We start from the raw sequence: 17,322 nt of genomic DNA, 5'->3' as shown, positions 1-17,322 counted from the left end.
TGTGTACAGTGCTGTGATGGCCTGTCTTCCTCAAGCAATTGACAGACCTTGTAAAAATGAAAAAAAAATTATCAATATTGGGTTTTGGTTTGTGCTGACCAAAGTAGGTATCAAAGATATAATATACCTCCCCTTGTGGTCCCATCAATTTCCACATGGATTTGATAAAATGAAAGGGATGCATTGTGAGAATGGGTCCAGGACTGTGGAAATCAAGTGGGCACAGGGCAAAGGAGATTTTAAAGCTGTTAGAGTCACACTACAGGCCAGTATCTTCTTGTTTCCCGGATTCATGGGACTTTCCCTAACCCTCATCATCAAATAGCTCCCAAACTGTACTTACTTTGATGCTTTTATTGAGCAAGCTTATACTAGATTATTAAAAAATTACAGGCCTTGGGGCATATTTTCTTCAAGTACCAGTTTCCTGTTGGTGGACAAGTGCTCCTTGATGTGGACCTTTTTCTTCACACCTTTTCATAGGTTCGAGTGCTGACAATGTTATTCATGGTACATTCCTAAAAGCAAAAAGGAATGATTAAAGTTGGGAGTTGACAGATTGTTCTGCTCCTTTTTCCCCAGGTCAGACCTTCAATGCAGGGTGCATAAACCAACGGGTAGCTTGACAAGCATGTATCAAACAAGAGACATAAGAATTTAAATTTAGAAAAAAAAAAAAAAAAAAAACTCACCGCCACCATTTTTCCATCTACAATTTTTCTTTTGATTGTTGTCTCTTTGTCGAGCCATTTTTGGACGTGAACCATTGAGCCACTGTCTAATGTTACGATGCTCTATAAATGTATAAGAAAATCTGTTAGAAGTAGAATTCACTGTGTTCTATCTGACACAGGACTAGATATCCATCTTTCTATCTGTATTTTTAAATTCTGTTCTTCAAAATCCTCACATTAGTTCTTGTCATAATTGAATACTGTCGAACTAGAAGATTTGAGAGACCCTTTTAATTAATTTTCTCTTCTAGGCAAATAATACCTAAACTATTTGTGCCTAATTTCTCCCTTATATCTGATCTTTAATATAATGACTAAGTGAGATCAGGAAAAAAAAAAAGTGAGAGTAAATTGATTTTTTTTTTTTTTTAGCTTCACTCAGTCCTCAGAGTAATTAGCAAAAGGAATGACTTTGGAAATGTGCAGATATATATAACAAAACATGCCCAAACCAACTTGATAATAAGTCAAATTACATAGCACAGACCACACCTCGCCACCCCAGGTTTGTTTCTGACAGCTGAACACCGGGAAGATTAGTTCTGACCGACCTTGACATTTCGGTCGTCTGCAGTAGTTTCATCAAATTCTTCCCCCAGTTTGAAGGAGATCTCGGTGTTCTTGAAAGAGCTTTCTGTTCGAATCTTCACCTTATCTCCATCCATGCTAATAATTACGTTTGGCTTCACTAACACTGCGGCGTTGCGGGCCGCAGCATTCACTCCTGGAAGGCAAAGAAAGCATCACACTTTATTCAGACATTTAGACAGATGTGTTAACAATCATTTTGGAAAGGAATTTCCTAAAACAAAACAAAAAACAATTTCTTCCCTCATTCAAGTTTTGGATAATGTATGTCGTGGTCTTTTATGCTCTCTGTTATCTAGACTGAGCCAGATCCTCCCAATCAGAATGTATAGCTGGCTAGTATTCTATCTGATATTTTGAAAAGCTAAATTCACTTTCTGAAGCTATTGAGCTTCCTGGAAAATGTTTATTTGCAGTGTGCCTTTCAGGTGATCAGATGCTGGCTCTGGACCTCACAGAAGCTACACAGTATAGGAGGAGTTTGGCTTAGAGCTGGGTCCTGTTGCTCAGTCTGAGGATTTCCATTGTCAAACTTCACTCCTACAAAAGGTGGGCAGAAGAGCTGACTCCTTCTCTGTCTCTCTCAGTCATTATCAGACTGTTTCCCACTCAAATTACGGAAGGGATGTGATGCACTTCACAGCGGAGTAGCAGTTTTAGATCCAAGGATCACAAGCAGGATTGCCTGGCTCCAATTTTGCCACCTGCCAGCTTGGGTGTGTTATGCACCTTCTCTATCCTTCAACTCTCTTGGTAGTAAAATGTGTTTAAGAGGTTCTAACCTTACAGGTGTGTTGGAAGAGGAGCTAAAGGACTTAGTATGGTATTCACATAGAGGAGCTCAGCTGCTATTGAGACACATCTAACCCAGCTCCTAGTCAAAACAAGGACTGCCTTGACATGGTGGTGCACACCTGGAATCCCAGCGGCTTGGGAGGCTGAGGCAGGAGGATCTCCACTTCATAAGCCTGCCTCAGCAAATTAGGGAGGCCCTAAGCAACTTAGTGAGATCCTGTCTCTAAAAAAATTTTTAAAAAGGGCTGAGGGTACGCCTCAGTGGTTAAGTGCCCTGGTAAGTTACTAAAAAATTGTTTTATTTACAAACAAACAAATAAAAAACCCATGAGGATTGTTCTGGCCCTAAACCTTGAGTTTCATTAAATCTCCAAATTTTATTCAAAATAAAAGCATCTTTAAATCCATGGGTAAGGAAACCTATTTATTGCTCCCTGAGAATGTTAATACTGAGACAAAAGAGGAACAAATAATATACTTGTTTTTTTGTTTGTTTGTTTGTTTGTTTGTTTTTGGTACCCGGGATTGAACACAGAGCACTTGGTCACTGAGCCACATCCCCAGTCCTATTTTGTATTTTATTTATAGACAGGGTCTCACTGAGTTGCTTAGTGCCTCACTTTTGCTGAAGAGGGCTTTGAACTCTGGATCCTCCTGTCTCAGCTGCCCGAGCTGCTCGGATTACAGGCATGCGCCACTACATCTGCCCAAATAGTATACTTATAAGCACACTAACTTATTATGCAGGATAAAGCATGGTTGTTTCATTGTCTAGAATGAGTAAACATATTGTTAATAACAGTAAGCATCTACTGATCATTCCAAACAAGTTAGAAAAAAAAAAAAACTAAAGAAGATTCTTGGCTTCATACATAGTTATTTACCATAAAAGAGATTTCTCTTCATTAAATATAAAAAATAAGTAATTACCATTCTTCTAGCATTCGTAAAAACAAAAATCTGTGCAGCTATTATAGACCCAAGTCATTATAATTGATGTTTGACCATTTAACTTGAGAGAAAGGATGGGTAGGGTTTATACTTCTGAGAAACATCCCATCACTAGACTTTCAATGAGTAAAAGTGTTCTATTTCTCCCACCAAAGGAATTTTTCAAAGTAATGTCTTACAGATCACTTATATGAATGAGAACTCTAAAAATTAACTGCCTAGAAATTTTATTTGTTGCTACTACCTTTTAAAATTTATAACTTAAAGCAAACTCTGAGGTAAGTTTAATTATAGATGGTGATTACTGTCTATAAATTTGAAACTGGAAAAAAACTGTTCAATAAAGTGACCAAGCAAGATAGATCCTCAATCTGAAGGTTAGCAAGAAGTATTATCAAAAGGATAAATGGCCTTATACATGGATTTTGACTGAAGGTATCTATGAACCTCATATTTTTAAAAAGACAATTTATTACTAATACTAAGGAAAAACAAAAGTAGTAGTAGTAATAAGTAGGAACATAAACTATGTTAGTCTCAAATGAATATACCCCAGAATCACAAAAGAGAGAGAATTGTAGGAAAATTCATTGTAAAGTGCAAACACAACCACATCACAAAGTGCTTTGCTAGTTTCCCCCATCCCATAATGGTATTTCTCACCCAGCTCTTTCATATAATCCTCAAAGTTTTCACTGGAGACCAGTTTCCAGGTTCCCAAGAAGGGCTCCATCGTCAGAAGGCGAGCTGAGAAGAGCCACTCACACAGGAAAACCAACGAAATGCAGGCATTGCAATGCCACCAGGAGCTTGATTTAAAGAACGTCCTCATCATGTGATGCTCCTGGTGTGGCCAATGAGCAGCAGCAAGGCTAAGACTCAGCATTTGAGTCACTTTATTTACCTCCACATTAAGAGGCAGAAAATTAACATGTGAGGTTTAATTCAGGTCAACGATTACAGCTTCTAGAAAAGAGATTTATACCGGAGTCACCTGATAAGTACTATTTGTGGAATGGAGACCATTTTCAACAGAGATCTGCCTTTTGAACAATAAATGCTGTTACCCTGAAGGGGTGTCCCAATGAATATCTGATGAACAACTGCCTGGAATGTTTTTCCATCCAAGACAAGGGCATCTACATCAGCTGTTTCGTGTTTGGGCAAGTCATAGTGCCAGAACATTCTCTTCATTAAAATAATCCCTTCCCTTCCCTGCAGGGTTGATGTATTGATATTAGTTAATGTAACCACAATGCCTGCAGTGGCTTGGAGGGAGGGGTAGGGCATTATTAATACTATCATTGTTGTTAATCAAGGGTAATTGAGGATGGGGCAAGAAAGGTGACTATTATCACTGAGTAGTGACTTGCAGTTTCAACCTTAAAAAGAAGGTAGGTAGAGCCTATTCCTGGAAAATTCGTATTTCAGTTTTATAAAGTAATATTGAAAGCTGTCATATATAATCAAAGAGAACCAATTAAAAAAAGAAATTGTGAGGGTAAATTTTTGGAAGTTTTAGGAAGAAAAATGTGCTTGAAATCTATATGCTAAAAGTAAAAACAAAGGTAGCAAGTAAATTTAATCTCTGTGCAAATAGTCCTGAAGTCATTTCAGGCAACCCAAGAAATGGAAGTAGACTTTGTGGATATTGAGTTTACTAAGAAGATTTAAATCCAAGGGCTGGGTTTTATCCCCTAGCTTTGAACACTATTTCTTTTCAAATTAGTGAAAAGGCAGAGAGAGAGAGAGAGAGAGAGAGACAGTCAGGGACCAGAAGAAAGATATTCACACTTTTATCTGCTTTGTGTCAAATGTTCCTTCCATGTCAGAGAAATATCTGTTCAAGTGATGTTTATGTGGACAAAGCAAAAAAGAGGTTAATGATTTGGCACCACAAAGCAAAGACTTTAGTAAAATAAAGGATTTCCTTTGAAGAAAACATGAAGATGTGTATGTTATGTCTTTGTAGGTGGAAGAGTTATTAAGATATCTGGAGGACAAAATAGGGTAAGTAAAAATCCTAGAGTCAATTTCAGGAAACAGACTCAGGCTCAAAGTAAGTGCCTGAGAAGTTGAAGATGTATTCAGATGTGATGTTCCCATGGAGAACAAGTTACTAGAGCTTGCTTGACCGGTTCTAGAAGTGTATGCACTCTCTATTTGAAAGAGCATAAATATCTATGCATGTTGGCCAGTGGGGTAGTATAACCAAAGTTTCCCATTGGTGTAACCAACCTTGTTGTTGTGAATCTCCTGTCATTGATTATTTCAGAAATCAATCTGATGGTTCATTTTAGAAGTCACTTGGCCCAAGTGACAAAAAATGAAAGTCAAATTTCTGGCTTCTACAAAGTTCCCCATCCCCGAGAGGGAGTTAGAAGGAGAGACACCGCTAGTCTTCCCCTGCATGTTTTGCTTTCTTATATGATATTTGCAGTGCTATATCCACTGAGGTACCCACTCAAAGACAGAGCCAGAATGAATGATGGCAGAGGAACTGAGGATTGCTTTATTTCCAGAAGTTCTGTCATGTGAGTTCATAAGCTTCATTATTAAACTGTTTTGTGCCTGAGTGTTTGCTGTTTGCAGACTAAGCTTTCATAATTGATATGCCTTTGTTAACAGCTTCACCAAATGGTTAATTTGGACTTGACAGCAGCCAATTACGTGTGTCCTGTGCATTGGCTTCGAGCACAGCATTCAAATCTAACATCTCCTCTGAGATGCTGATTCAGGGCTGGTTGATCCCTACTATGTGATACAATTCTGCCTTTAACAGAAGTATTTTGGAGAATGTACCTCATAGTAGTAGTGTGATGAATTCTCCCTCAGCTGTCTCATGAGCTATTCTGTGAGTACCTCCAGAAAGGATGATACTTCTTATTTATCTGTGTATACCTAAGATAGTACCTGGCAAATAATAAATACTTAGTAAATGTTTTACAAATGAGTGGCAAAAGAAATAAGCATTCTTTCTTTTCTTTACTTTTTAAAGTTTGTTCTAATTAGTTACACATGATTGGTAGAATGTATTTTGATATATTATACGTATATGGAGTATAACTTCTCATTCTTCTGGTTGTACATGATGTAGAATTACTTTGGTTGTGTAATGCACATAAAATAATAGTGTCCGATTTATTCTACTATCTTTCCTATTCCCATTTCCCCTCTTTTCCTTTCATTCCCCTTTCTCTAATCTGGTGTATTTCTATTCTTCCCTAAAACCTCCCACCCTTATTGTGAATTAGCATCCACATATCAGAGAAAACATTCGGACTTCAGTTTTTTTGGAATTGGCTTATTTCACTTAGTATGATATTCTCCAGCTTCATCTATTTACCAGCAAATGCCATGACTCATTCTTCTTTATGGCTGAGTAATATGCCATTGTGTTATACAGACGTTCTCAGTGTTGTTTTTTTGTTTTTTTTAAATCTCTATAACAATGACTAAAGGTAGGGTTTTTGTACATTGTCCTCTCCTGACCTGTCCTTATGCTGCGCCTTTCATGCTGGTGGTCTTTGGCTGATGAACGGATCCCCAGACCCCTGTCATCTTTTCTGGTATCTCATTATTACTATAGGGTCTCCCTTCTCAAGTGACAGAGTTCTCTGCTCTTCAATATCACTTTAGTTACTATGTTTATTATTCAAATTTCAATTATCTATTTTTTATTTTATTTTTTAGTTGTTGATGGACCTTTATTTTATTTATTTATTTTTACGTGGTGCTAGGAATTGAACCCAGTGTCTCTACATGTATGAGGCAAGCACTCTACTGCTGAGCTACAACTCGAGCCCCTCAATTATCCTTTTTTGTATGTAGTTCATACTTAAAATAATAATATTTCAAAATGTATACTAATCTAAAAAACTAAAAAGTAATTCAGCATTATAAATATTTCTTTTTAAGATGATATTCTCTTCTCCAATATGGAGAACAGTTATTCTGAATTTTAATTTTGGTAATAACTGGTTCAAATGTGAGATGTGCAGTTGAAATATTCAGTCCTCATTTTGCTAATATGTTCTACTTTGGAGAAAATGGTGTGAAGTTTGAGAAACTGTTTGCTTAGAATAAATGACATATTGTGTAAACCTCATTTTAATAATCTTTATACATTTGGAGGCTTTGAGAAGAATTTTTACATTAAGTTTTGGTTTCTGTATTACCTTGCTTACAACATAAATTTTACTCAAAATAATCATGCCAAATTAATTCTTAGCAAATATATTTTTTAAATGAAAACTTCCAATTTATTTCTTCTGCAGTATAAAATAAGCCCATCTCTTATCTACTATGTGTTATTTAAAATAGAAATAAAAATAAAAGTAGGAACTCCTTTCTAAAGAGCTAAGTATAAAATTTTATTAATGGGTAAAGAATTTTTTGAATGGATTTTTTTTTTGACAATTGGTGCTTTCTATTGCTTCACCCCACCCCACACCTACCTTATATTTTTGTTGATTTTTTTGCTGTAGTAGTAGTTCATATTAATTTGGTTTTTTTTTTTTGGTTACCTTTCAATTTGGAACTAATTTCAAAGTTATAAAGAAGAAATTGAAAGAGAAATACCAAAAGCACACTCTTTGCCTGGCATTCCCAGGTTTCAAGATTTTAATGCACTTGCCCCACCTCCTTTTCTCCTTCTCTTCCCAACCCCCTCTTCTCTGACAGAGAACTTTTTTTTTTTCTGAACCATTTTAGAGAAAGCTGAGAAACTGACTCCATTTCTAATATGGTTTGGATATGAGATGTCCCCCAAAAGCTCCTATATTAATGCAGGAATGTTCAGAAGTGAAATGATTGGATTTTGAGAACTGAATTTTGCTTCGTTCAGTTTCGTCTTTTGGTTGTTGTCCACTATCTGTACTAAAGATCAGGTTGAAGAGCCAACTTAAGGTCTTTTCTGAACCTTCCCTGGGCATGCACAGTGACTTTCTAATTTGCCCACATCTGTAGCTTCTTTTGAACGTCTTAGTGTTTAATGACCGGCTGCCAAAAGGGAAAAATCAGAAAATGAAGTGGGGAGGAGCCAATCCTCTAAAAACCCTGAGCTTGCTTCAGTCTAAGGAGAGGGACTTGCAACAATGAGGGTTGTGTGACAGTGGCGGTTGGCATCTGTGAATGCACATCTGTGATCATAAGCAGCCATCATCAATTAAAACACAAATGCACAATGTTTGGGAAACACAGGGTTCTTATTGCCTATCCTGGCTCCTACAAACTGTGTGCCATGGGGCTGGGGATGGAGGGTGAGTGTCTGCTACTATGGCAGGAGCTGAAATGAACAAAAAATAATGTCAGTTTTATCATCCAGGACTTTCCCTGAATGTTGCAAGGATTTAGCAGACTCCAGAGTTTTAAAATAGTTCCATCAAACAGATTCTTCCAATGCAAGTATTGTCTAGGTAAGGAGTATATTCCTGGTGCTTCCTAGTCCCTGTCTTCTTAGGATCCTCTCAAAATCAACCTCATCACATTTTATGAATCAAATTACCATTTGGACACTGATGATTTCCAGATCTACATTCCATCCAGAATAGCTCTCTTAAATTTTAGATTCCTAGACCTATTCTCTATTTAGTTTTATGGGGATTGGGGGTGTAGCTCAGCTAGAGTGCTTGGCTAGCACACATAAAGTCCTGGGTTACATCCCAGGACTGAAAATAAAAAAACAAAAAAGTTGCCTTCTAGTTTTATGATATTAAGTTCTGAGTTTCGGTCACCACATTTGTAAACAGAAATCCGAAATCCTCTCTCAGTGTTTTGATGATAAATGACATGAATTATGCAGATTGCCTAAACCATTGTTAGCGTTTAGTAAATATTCGTTTACAAATATTTGTCCTAATCGGCCCTCCCAAATATCTATGTAAGTCCTCCACATCTCTAGTGAGCCCCAACTGACAGTCATACTCTTTGTTTTTGGAAAAAAACAAACTCTTATGACCAAGTCCACCTCTCTGTTCTGTCCACATTATGGAGTTACATATATGACAGCTACTCAGAATTGGACTTATTTTTAAAGCAAACACAAACTGAATGATATCAACTGCAGTATATATTTTATTTTTAATTTTCCATTAACACGTAATAATAATACATACTGAGGTTCCATGTGATACTTCAATACATGCATACAATGCTCATTGATGAATCCAGCCTCCCTTCCTAACCTCCATTAATCACTATTCTAAATTAGATTGACTTTTGTTTTTCTTTAACTTTCACATAGGAGAGAGAATATGTGGCACTCGTCTTTCTGTGTATAACTTATTTCACTTAACATAATGTCCCCTATGGTATACACCTAAACAGATTTTTGTCTTACTATAAATGTAACTGTGTGATTTAGAAATTTTGCCCTATATAAGTGAAAACCCAATCTGTATAATCTGTAGAAGTGCTTCATGGCTTTTACAGGACACAGGAGAAACACACACACACACACACACAAACACACACTTGGGAAACCTCAGTATACTTTGTATGTTTTGAATATTGAGATTACAAGGAGATTATATTTGAATAAAAAGTTTTGCTAGTAAGAAAACAATAAATGTGAAACTACTACAATGACGTGAATCTTTACTCATGAACAAAACTGTCACCACTTTTGTGGAATACACTATGGAATTATTTGCACTGAAGTCTGTAGCTTTCAGAAATAGACTGTGATGGTTTGGAAGTTGTTTGTCCTACAAAGGGTCATGTACTAGACACTTGGTTCTCTGTGTGGTGGTAATGTTGTGACAACTTTAAGAGGTGGAGCCTACTGTAAAGTAGTTAGGTCAATGGGGGACATAGCTCCCCAAAAGAATTAGGGAGATACTGGATAGACCCTATAAGAGTGGGCTGTTACAAAAAAGCAAGACTGATCTGTCCCTGCTCTCTGGCTTTCTGTCTTACTACATGATCTCTCTTCATATGCACTCCATCCATGATGCAATTTGTCATCAGGTCCTCACCAAAGGCTAAATTGATGTGACAACCTCATCTTGGATGTTCAGCCTCCAAAACTGTGAGCTAAACTTTTTTCTTTAACACCAGCCTTGGGAATTTTGTTATAGCAATGGAAAACTAAGACACCTGATTCATCAATATTTTGGGGGGTGGGGGGCACTGGAGATTGAACTCAGGGGCACTCAACTACTGAGCCACAACTCCATCCCTATTTTGTATTTTATTTAGAAACAGGGTCTCACTGAGTTGCTTAGTGCCTCACTACGTTGCTGAGGCTGGCCTTGAACTTGCAATCCTCTTGTCTCAGCCTCCCAAGGCGCTGGGATTATAGATGTGTACCCACTGACTAAAAATTACAGACTAAAGATTTTTTTTCTACAACATGCAACAAGAATGTACAACTCACTTGCAAAGATCCAAGACAGGGCAGGTATGAAACATAAGCATTTATACCAGCTGACAATAGACAATTTCACTCTATTTAAAACTACATTAAGTCTCCAAGAGATAGTTTCTTAATTAGATATACTGAGAAAGGGACCTAATATTCAGTCATGGTACATATTGCCTCCTACCGGGGCAAATAGAAAATTCACAGATATTAATGTTTTTTTTTACCTTGCATTATTATTATGAAAGATCTTATGACTTATATGAGAAACAAATCAATAATGCAATTGTTCTATTTTCTTCACTCAATTAAGAGTAAATGAAATTACAAAGCACAATAAATATATCATCCATCATACCACCTTCTAAATCTAAAAAGTTTTATTTAACCAAACCAACCATATTTAGCAAAATCCAGCTCGGGAGAAAATTAGTTGCTTGGTAATTATGGGAAAATAATAATATCTTTTTGAACAATTCATCCAACAGAATGTCGTGGAGTTTGATACAAACTTCAGTCCAGGTCGCCGTGTCTCTTGGCTTATGCTCTCTCATAAACTCTGGTGGAAGTGACGCCTTTCATGACACATTCCTAGACATGCAAAACACAACAAAATGAATTCTCGGTTACTCACTGGGACTACACTATGGGTTTAATTATGGTGTTTCTTAATGTTAGAAAGGAAGCAATATTCATTCAAAAGACATTTGTTGTGGAAGGGGCACTGCTGCAGACAAGCTTTTGTGCTGGAGAGGGGGCAGGAAATGCCTTCTGGGAGATCACAGGCCTGGGCTGAGCTTAAAAGCACAGAGGGACTGGGGTGTGCCTCAATGGTGTTATGTGTGCTTAGCGGGTACCAGTGCCTGGGTTCAATCCCCAGTATCACAAAAAACACAAAGGGAAATAGCCAGGGTGGAAAGATAATCCTAATAAAAATTACTAGGTTATTTCATGATCATTATTCTACTTAAGGAAATTCACCTTGCTTATAAATAACAACATTCTAGATCGTAGTAGTAGAATCTTGAATAAGTTCCTAGAAGATACTCACCACCACCAGCTTATCATCCTCTCTTTTTCTCTTTATGGTGGTCGACTTGCCATCCCACTTCTGCACCTGAACCAGGACACCCCCATCTAAGGTTATGATGCTCTGAAGACACAATAAGAAGTGATTATAATCTGAATATGAAGGCAGAAAATAAAATTTTAAAATATTACCCTGTTTCAAAGATATACTTTGAGGTCATTAGTAATTCTAAATGACAAGAATGTATTCAAAAAATGAGTCTTAAAAATAACAGCATAGGACTGGGATTATGACTCAGCGGTAGAGCTCTTGCCTAGCACATTCGAGGCCCTGGGTTTGATCCTCAGCACCACATAAAAAAATAAATAAATAAAATAAAGGTATTGTGTCCAACTACAACTAAAAAATAAATATTTTTTAAAAATAACAGCATAGAATATATTGTATGTGTGTGTGTGTAATGACTAGAATATGCAAAATTGCATTTGAAAAAAATACTGTGGAAGAATATAGATCATAAATTTATACTGAGATGGTAAGATTATAGGTGATTTTTTTCTTTATTTCTTCCATTCTTATATAAGCTTTTTCTAACATGTTTTATTACTTTAATTTCTTTCAAGTATTCTATGTATTATGTGACTTATAAATTATGTTAATCATTTTTTTTTAAAAAAATATGAGGTCCACTTAGTAAAAAGGGGAAAAATTTACCAACTACTTATTGAAGGCAACATGGTATAGGTGGTGGAATTCAGGGATCTTGGCCCACGAGATAACCATTTTTCTGCTTTTATTATGAAACTGTTTCTTGCAGGAAAAGGCAATTTAGAAACCAGGTGTTCACTCTGCCAATACCCTGCTCCTCACCTTGACTTTCCTGTCATCTGCAGTGACTTCATCAAATTCCTGGCCCAGTTTGAAGGAAATCTCAGTGTTTTTAAAGGTGCTTTCTGATCTAATGGTGATCACATCTCCATTCACACTGATGATCATGTTGGGTTTGGCCATGCCAGCCACTTTCCGGGTGGCAAAGCCCACTCCTGCAGTTAGGAAAGGAAAAATGTAAGGTTGACACTTTCTCTCACATCAGTAAGTCAGAGAAGTGCGGTGTCAGAGGAAAGAGGGAAAGAGATACCCACGAGTTTCTTAAGGCCTCACTTAAGTAGTTCCTGAGGATAAGCACACTAGGCTAACATAAGAAAAATTCTGAGGCTTAGTCTTTAAACTTCTCCTTCTTTAGTTCTGGACATAACTCCTCAGGAGACCCACTGTTAATTCTCAACAAAAATATTTATAGAGATTAAGTTTTATGGAACATATATACACACACATATATATATATACACACACACACATATATGCTCACACACACACAAACACACACATACAGACACATATCTATCTCTATTAACATTATTTTCTATTTATAAAATATGGAAATACTTGAGGCAACAGAACCACTTCATTCTTTCTTAGCTTTTAAAAATTTTATTAAAAAAATCCACAGTCAGAATTTTAAATAGGACTTTGTGGGCTATTATAGAGTTATTCAGGTAAGAGATCATCTATTTTGAGTGTACAAAAGTCACAATTCCTAGCATTTACTATCAAGTCTAATTTTCTGGGCTTCTTTCCCAAATTATTCCCCAATGGAATAAGGATTTGGATTAATTCCTATGAAAGGGGGAAAAAGGTTCTGTAAATACATATCATTTTATAATGGTGATAGAATTGCCAGAAATTTATAGAAAATATTAAGGAGAGACTAGGCATCGAGTGTGTGAAAATATCAAAATTTAATAAATCACTATTTCTAGGGCTGGGTATGTAGCTCAGTGGTAGAGTGTTTGCCTAGCAAACATGAATAATAAAGCAAAGAAAGAAAAAGGAAGAAAAGACTTCACGGTTTCTCACGAAAACAATATTTTGATTCCTTATCACCTAAGTCATGAACTTTTTAAATATAAAAAGAGTAATGTATTTTCTTGTATAAAGTATGAGGTGAACAATTACAATGTAATATGAACTGTGGTAACTTGCCATCACTACAGATACAGAACTCACGAGAGTCATAGATGTGTTGAATTTTTTTTTTTGACACATGCACATAAATGTAGCTTCTCTCTTTGATGAAAAGCAACCAAAGGCTAGAAAGAGGAAGAAACTGGGAGAGAAATACGATGTGAAATAAGTAATACTGAGGCTCAGATTTAGCTGCCTATTCAAAAAGTGGCACAGTGGGAAGATGAGACATTGCTTCAAGTCCCAGCTTTGTTGCGAAATACATTAAACGTATGTATTGAATCAGCAGAGAGAACAGATGCAACACAGAGGGATTCTGCAAGGACCGACTATGGAAAAAAAAAAAATCTCTACTTGTTTCATTCTCTCCTTATTTGACGGCTCAGAAGACAAAACCTGTTCACCCAGCCTCAATTAGAGCATCCAGCTTCATTCAGGAGGCATCTTATTGTCTTTATCAGCCTTTTATAATTTAAGCAGTGTCACAAGAATTTATATGTGAATATTAAAAGTGTAAAATGCTTCCAAAAAATGAGGGGTAAATGCCTTCCAATCCTGGCATTTCTATATCGCTGCATTTTGATTAGTGTATTGAATCACAACTAGTTGATATTCTAGAAAGTTAGATGTTTCCCGTGCTGAAATTCTTTATTTCCTTCTCATCAATAATCAAGAAAAAAAAAAACAGTAGTTTCAGACAAGTTAAAAAAAAAACTGCTTATATAAAATTGAGGACAAGGTCAAGTCTTTTGAGATTTAAGGAATTGACTTCTAATCCCTAATAAAGGTACTGTATAAAATTTCCCCCCATTTTGATAGTCCTGGATCTGACTTTATCATGTATGAGGCTTGGGATAGAAAGAGCTTTCAAAGCCAAAGTGAACTGAGAAGGTACTTTTATAATTTACATTTATTACTTTCCTGCCATAATTATCTGATGAACATTCATACACAACATAATGACAATGTTAACAAAAGTCTAGAAATCTATAGGTCACATACGCAACATTCTCCTTTTGAGTTACTCAATAATCTATGGCATCCTGTTTCTAGTCAAAGTATTTCAATATTTTACAGAACATATCTTCTGAAATTAATATTTTTTGTCTACAATAAAATAACTACATATGTTAATGCATTGACACTGGGACAAGAAAATAATTTGTTAACATACATTTACTAAAAAAAATTTAATTTGCTAAGCTGAGAAATACAGTGGCTTCAGTTTCAAATGGAAATTATTGTATGCTACGATAGAAATATGTTTTTAAGGTATTGCACATTTAATATGCAAAAGAGGATGAAAGAAAAACAAGCAAAGAGCCAAGTAAATCAAAGACACCCAAGTTTTGTAATTAGAGTAAAATCTTGGCATTCTATAGATTATAAAAAATTTCATTTAGACCCTTTGGTTCACCTTTAGGAAGCTTTAGTTGTAGCTTTGGTTGAGAATGTTTCTAGAAATAGATTCTCACTTGCTGCTTGTACGGCCTCCGTATAGAAAAATAGCATTTTTATTTGAGACCAGTGCTTCCAGGGTGAAAACCCAGCTGTAAGCCCTTTCTCCCCAGAAAAAAAAAAAAAGTTAAAAATCCCATCATTCCACAGCACATTTACTTACCCACTTCTTTCATGTAATCATCAAAGTTTTCACTGGAGACAAGTTTCCAGGTACCTACAAAAGCATCACACATTTTGCCAGGTTTCAAGGAGTATTCTTCCAGGTGAGAAAGAGGCTGCAGGATTCCAGAAGGTGCTGTGACCCCCTGGAGTCCAGACAATGCCCTTTTAAAGATGCTCAGAACATGTGATCATAGGAGTAACCAATTGGGAAGGATATCAGTTTGTTTCCTTCATTACCAGCCTCTGTATTTTTTCCTCTGAGTCATGTTTTTAATAGAAATTTCTCAACTTTAGTTCTCCCTGGCAAATGGTCATTGGACTGGGAGTACAAATTATTTTTAACAACGAACAGAATATTTTAAATGTTCCTGCTTTGCCGGTTTAATGCTCAGTGGCTTGAACTTCCCCCTATTATTTCCATACATATTTACCCATTGCGGAGTGGAACAATTATCTTGGGGTGAACTTTGACCCTCTTTTCTTGAGTTCTCATTTTATTAAAATTGCAATTATGTGGTTCTTTTGAATGGAGGAACATTAAAAACTACCTAGGAAATTCTTAAACAATTGCAGTCTCTTTGTGACAGAATTGTCTCAGAACAAACCTGGCAATTAAAACAAAATAAATACTGACATTTTAAAGTACCCCAGATTTCTAATTTCAAATGTTTTATATGAATATAAAGAGCATTTAATCCACCAGGAATCCAGACTGTAGATTTTGTTAAAATTAGAATTTAACCTCTTAAGTCTTTCCACCCCGTAATGACAACATGGTGTTGAATTCTAAGGACTCCTTTAAAAATAGGCTCAAATTAAAGATATACTCTTCATTCTGTTCCTGAACTATATAGTAAATACTCCAAATTTAACCCATTCTAGATGATACTCTTTTATTTGAGTGATCAGAAATGATGTTGTCACAAGCTATCAAAACCTTTTTTTCATTTACATGATGACTGACCTGTGAAATTACTTTTCGAAAGTGATTTTCAATCTTCTCACCCCATACCAGCATAATGGAAGATTTTCACATGGACTACAGTCTCCTATGAACATATCTAGATTTTAGGACATTGTGGAGAGATGAGTTCTGACCCCGTGGATCTCACTAAGCAGAACATGCAGAGCACGTGATTGACTTGTGAGCCAGTGTCCATACCCTGGGGCTTCACAGAAAGGTTTGGGACAAGGAATTCTGTAAATAATAGGATTTTCTGTAGGAATGTAAGTTAAATAAAGTTAAATTACAATGATAATTTTTTAACTGCTATCTTTTTAATGACATGATAATAACATTCATCCATTAGGGTCTGTTGCATAGATCCATAGAATGGTGATGTTCAGTTCATGATCGTTCATGATAGAGATTAAGCTGTTACTCATTCAATAAGCTCTTTAAAATGTGAAGTAAATAAATATAACTATTTTTAGTGAAGGAATAATTTTGATAATGTTCTAAATTAATTATAGTTTTCTTTTTAGCATATATGTTGATTCCTGGTATGTAGTAACAAGGTGCTTCAGACCAATCTTAAATGATTATCGTGTTTGAATATATACCACATGTGTTGTAACACTACTATTTAACCATGTTGTTTTAGAGATGAACCATCCAAGACTTGTGTCTCTAGTCACATGTGGCTTAAACACTTGCAGTGTGGTTGGTGTGATTGTGAAACTGAATTTCATTCAGTAAGAACATAAAAAATGATCTCCAGTTTGGTTCTTGGAGAAATTTTAAATGTGTTTGGAGCAATTTGGATATGTCAATCTATACCTTCAACTGTAAATTTTAGGAAATAAAGTACAACATATTATTAAAATTCCCTAAATTGATTATATGCTGAAATGACAATAATTTAGACACATAGGATTAAATGAAATGTGTGACTACAATTAGCTTCACCTGTTTCTTTTTTACTTTCTTAACGTGGCTACTAGAAAACTTAATATTATATATGTGGCTCACCTTACCGTTGTCTTGAACAAGGCTATTTTCGAGTACCATCATGACACCAAGGTTCATTTGTTCATGCAATGTATGAACCAGGCACTGAACTAAGTGCAGGAGTCGACAGTGAGAAGCCGCCCTAGGACTTGCTTCCTCTTGTGAAGCTTATAGTCTAGAATGGGAGAAGGTAATATGCAAGGGGACAAAGACACCAGTTATAGGTACAGCTTGTTTCTGAGCAAAGAGAGTAGGGTCATTT

General features: G+C 36.0%; 2 protein-coding genes and 1 long non-coding RNA gene across 3 annotated transcripts; 1 reads left to right on the top strand and 2 right to left on the bottom strand.

Moving 5' to 3' along the window:
* Nucleotides 1-370: 370 nt before the first annotated feature.
* On the bottom strand, nt 371-3,861 carry Fabp9 (fatty acid binding protein 9). Its single transcript, XM_013363204.4, has 4 exons — nt 3,732-3,861; nt 1,286-1,458; nt 693-794; nt 371-518 (listed from the first exon to the last, which is right to left on the bottom strand). Exons 1-4 carry the CDS (start codon nt 3,799-3,801, stop codon nt 468-470), a joined length of 396 nt encoding a protein of 131 aa, XP_013218658.2. The 5' UTR covers nt 3,802-3,861; the 3' UTR covers nt 371-467.
* LOC144365295 (uncharacterized) lies at nt 1,760-5,571 on the top strand. Its single transcript, XR_013423604.1, has 3 exons — nt 1,760-1,871; nt 5,041-5,078; nt 5,509-5,571. It is a non-coding gene; the product is annotated as an uncharacterized LOC144365295 (long non-coding RNA).
* A 5,226-nt stretch (nt 5,572-10,797) lies between these two features.
* Nucleotides 10,798-15,224, bottom strand: Fabp4 (fatty acid binding protein 4). The gene is given in 4 exon segments (NM_001282262.1): nt 10,798-11,022; nt 11,483-11,584; nt 12,332-12,504; nt 15,108-15,224. Coding segments are annotated over 4 exon segments (399 nt in total). The 5' UTR covers nt 15,181-15,224; the 3' UTR covers nt 10,798-10,971.
* Nucleotides 15,225-17,322: the final 2,098 nt, after the last annotated feature.

Source organism: Ictidomys tridecemlineatus, chromosome 7 (assembly GCF_052094955.1).
Source record: "Ictidomys tridecemlineatus isolate mIctTri1 chromosome 7, mIctTri1.hap1, whole genome shotgun sequence".
Classification (NCBI taxonomy): Eukaryota; Metazoa; Chordata; class Mammalia; order Rodentia; family Sciuridae; genus Ictidomys; species Ictidomys tridecemlineatus.
Note: the sequence above shows the minus strand (reverse complement) of the source record. Positions and strands in the feature narration are given on the sequence as shown.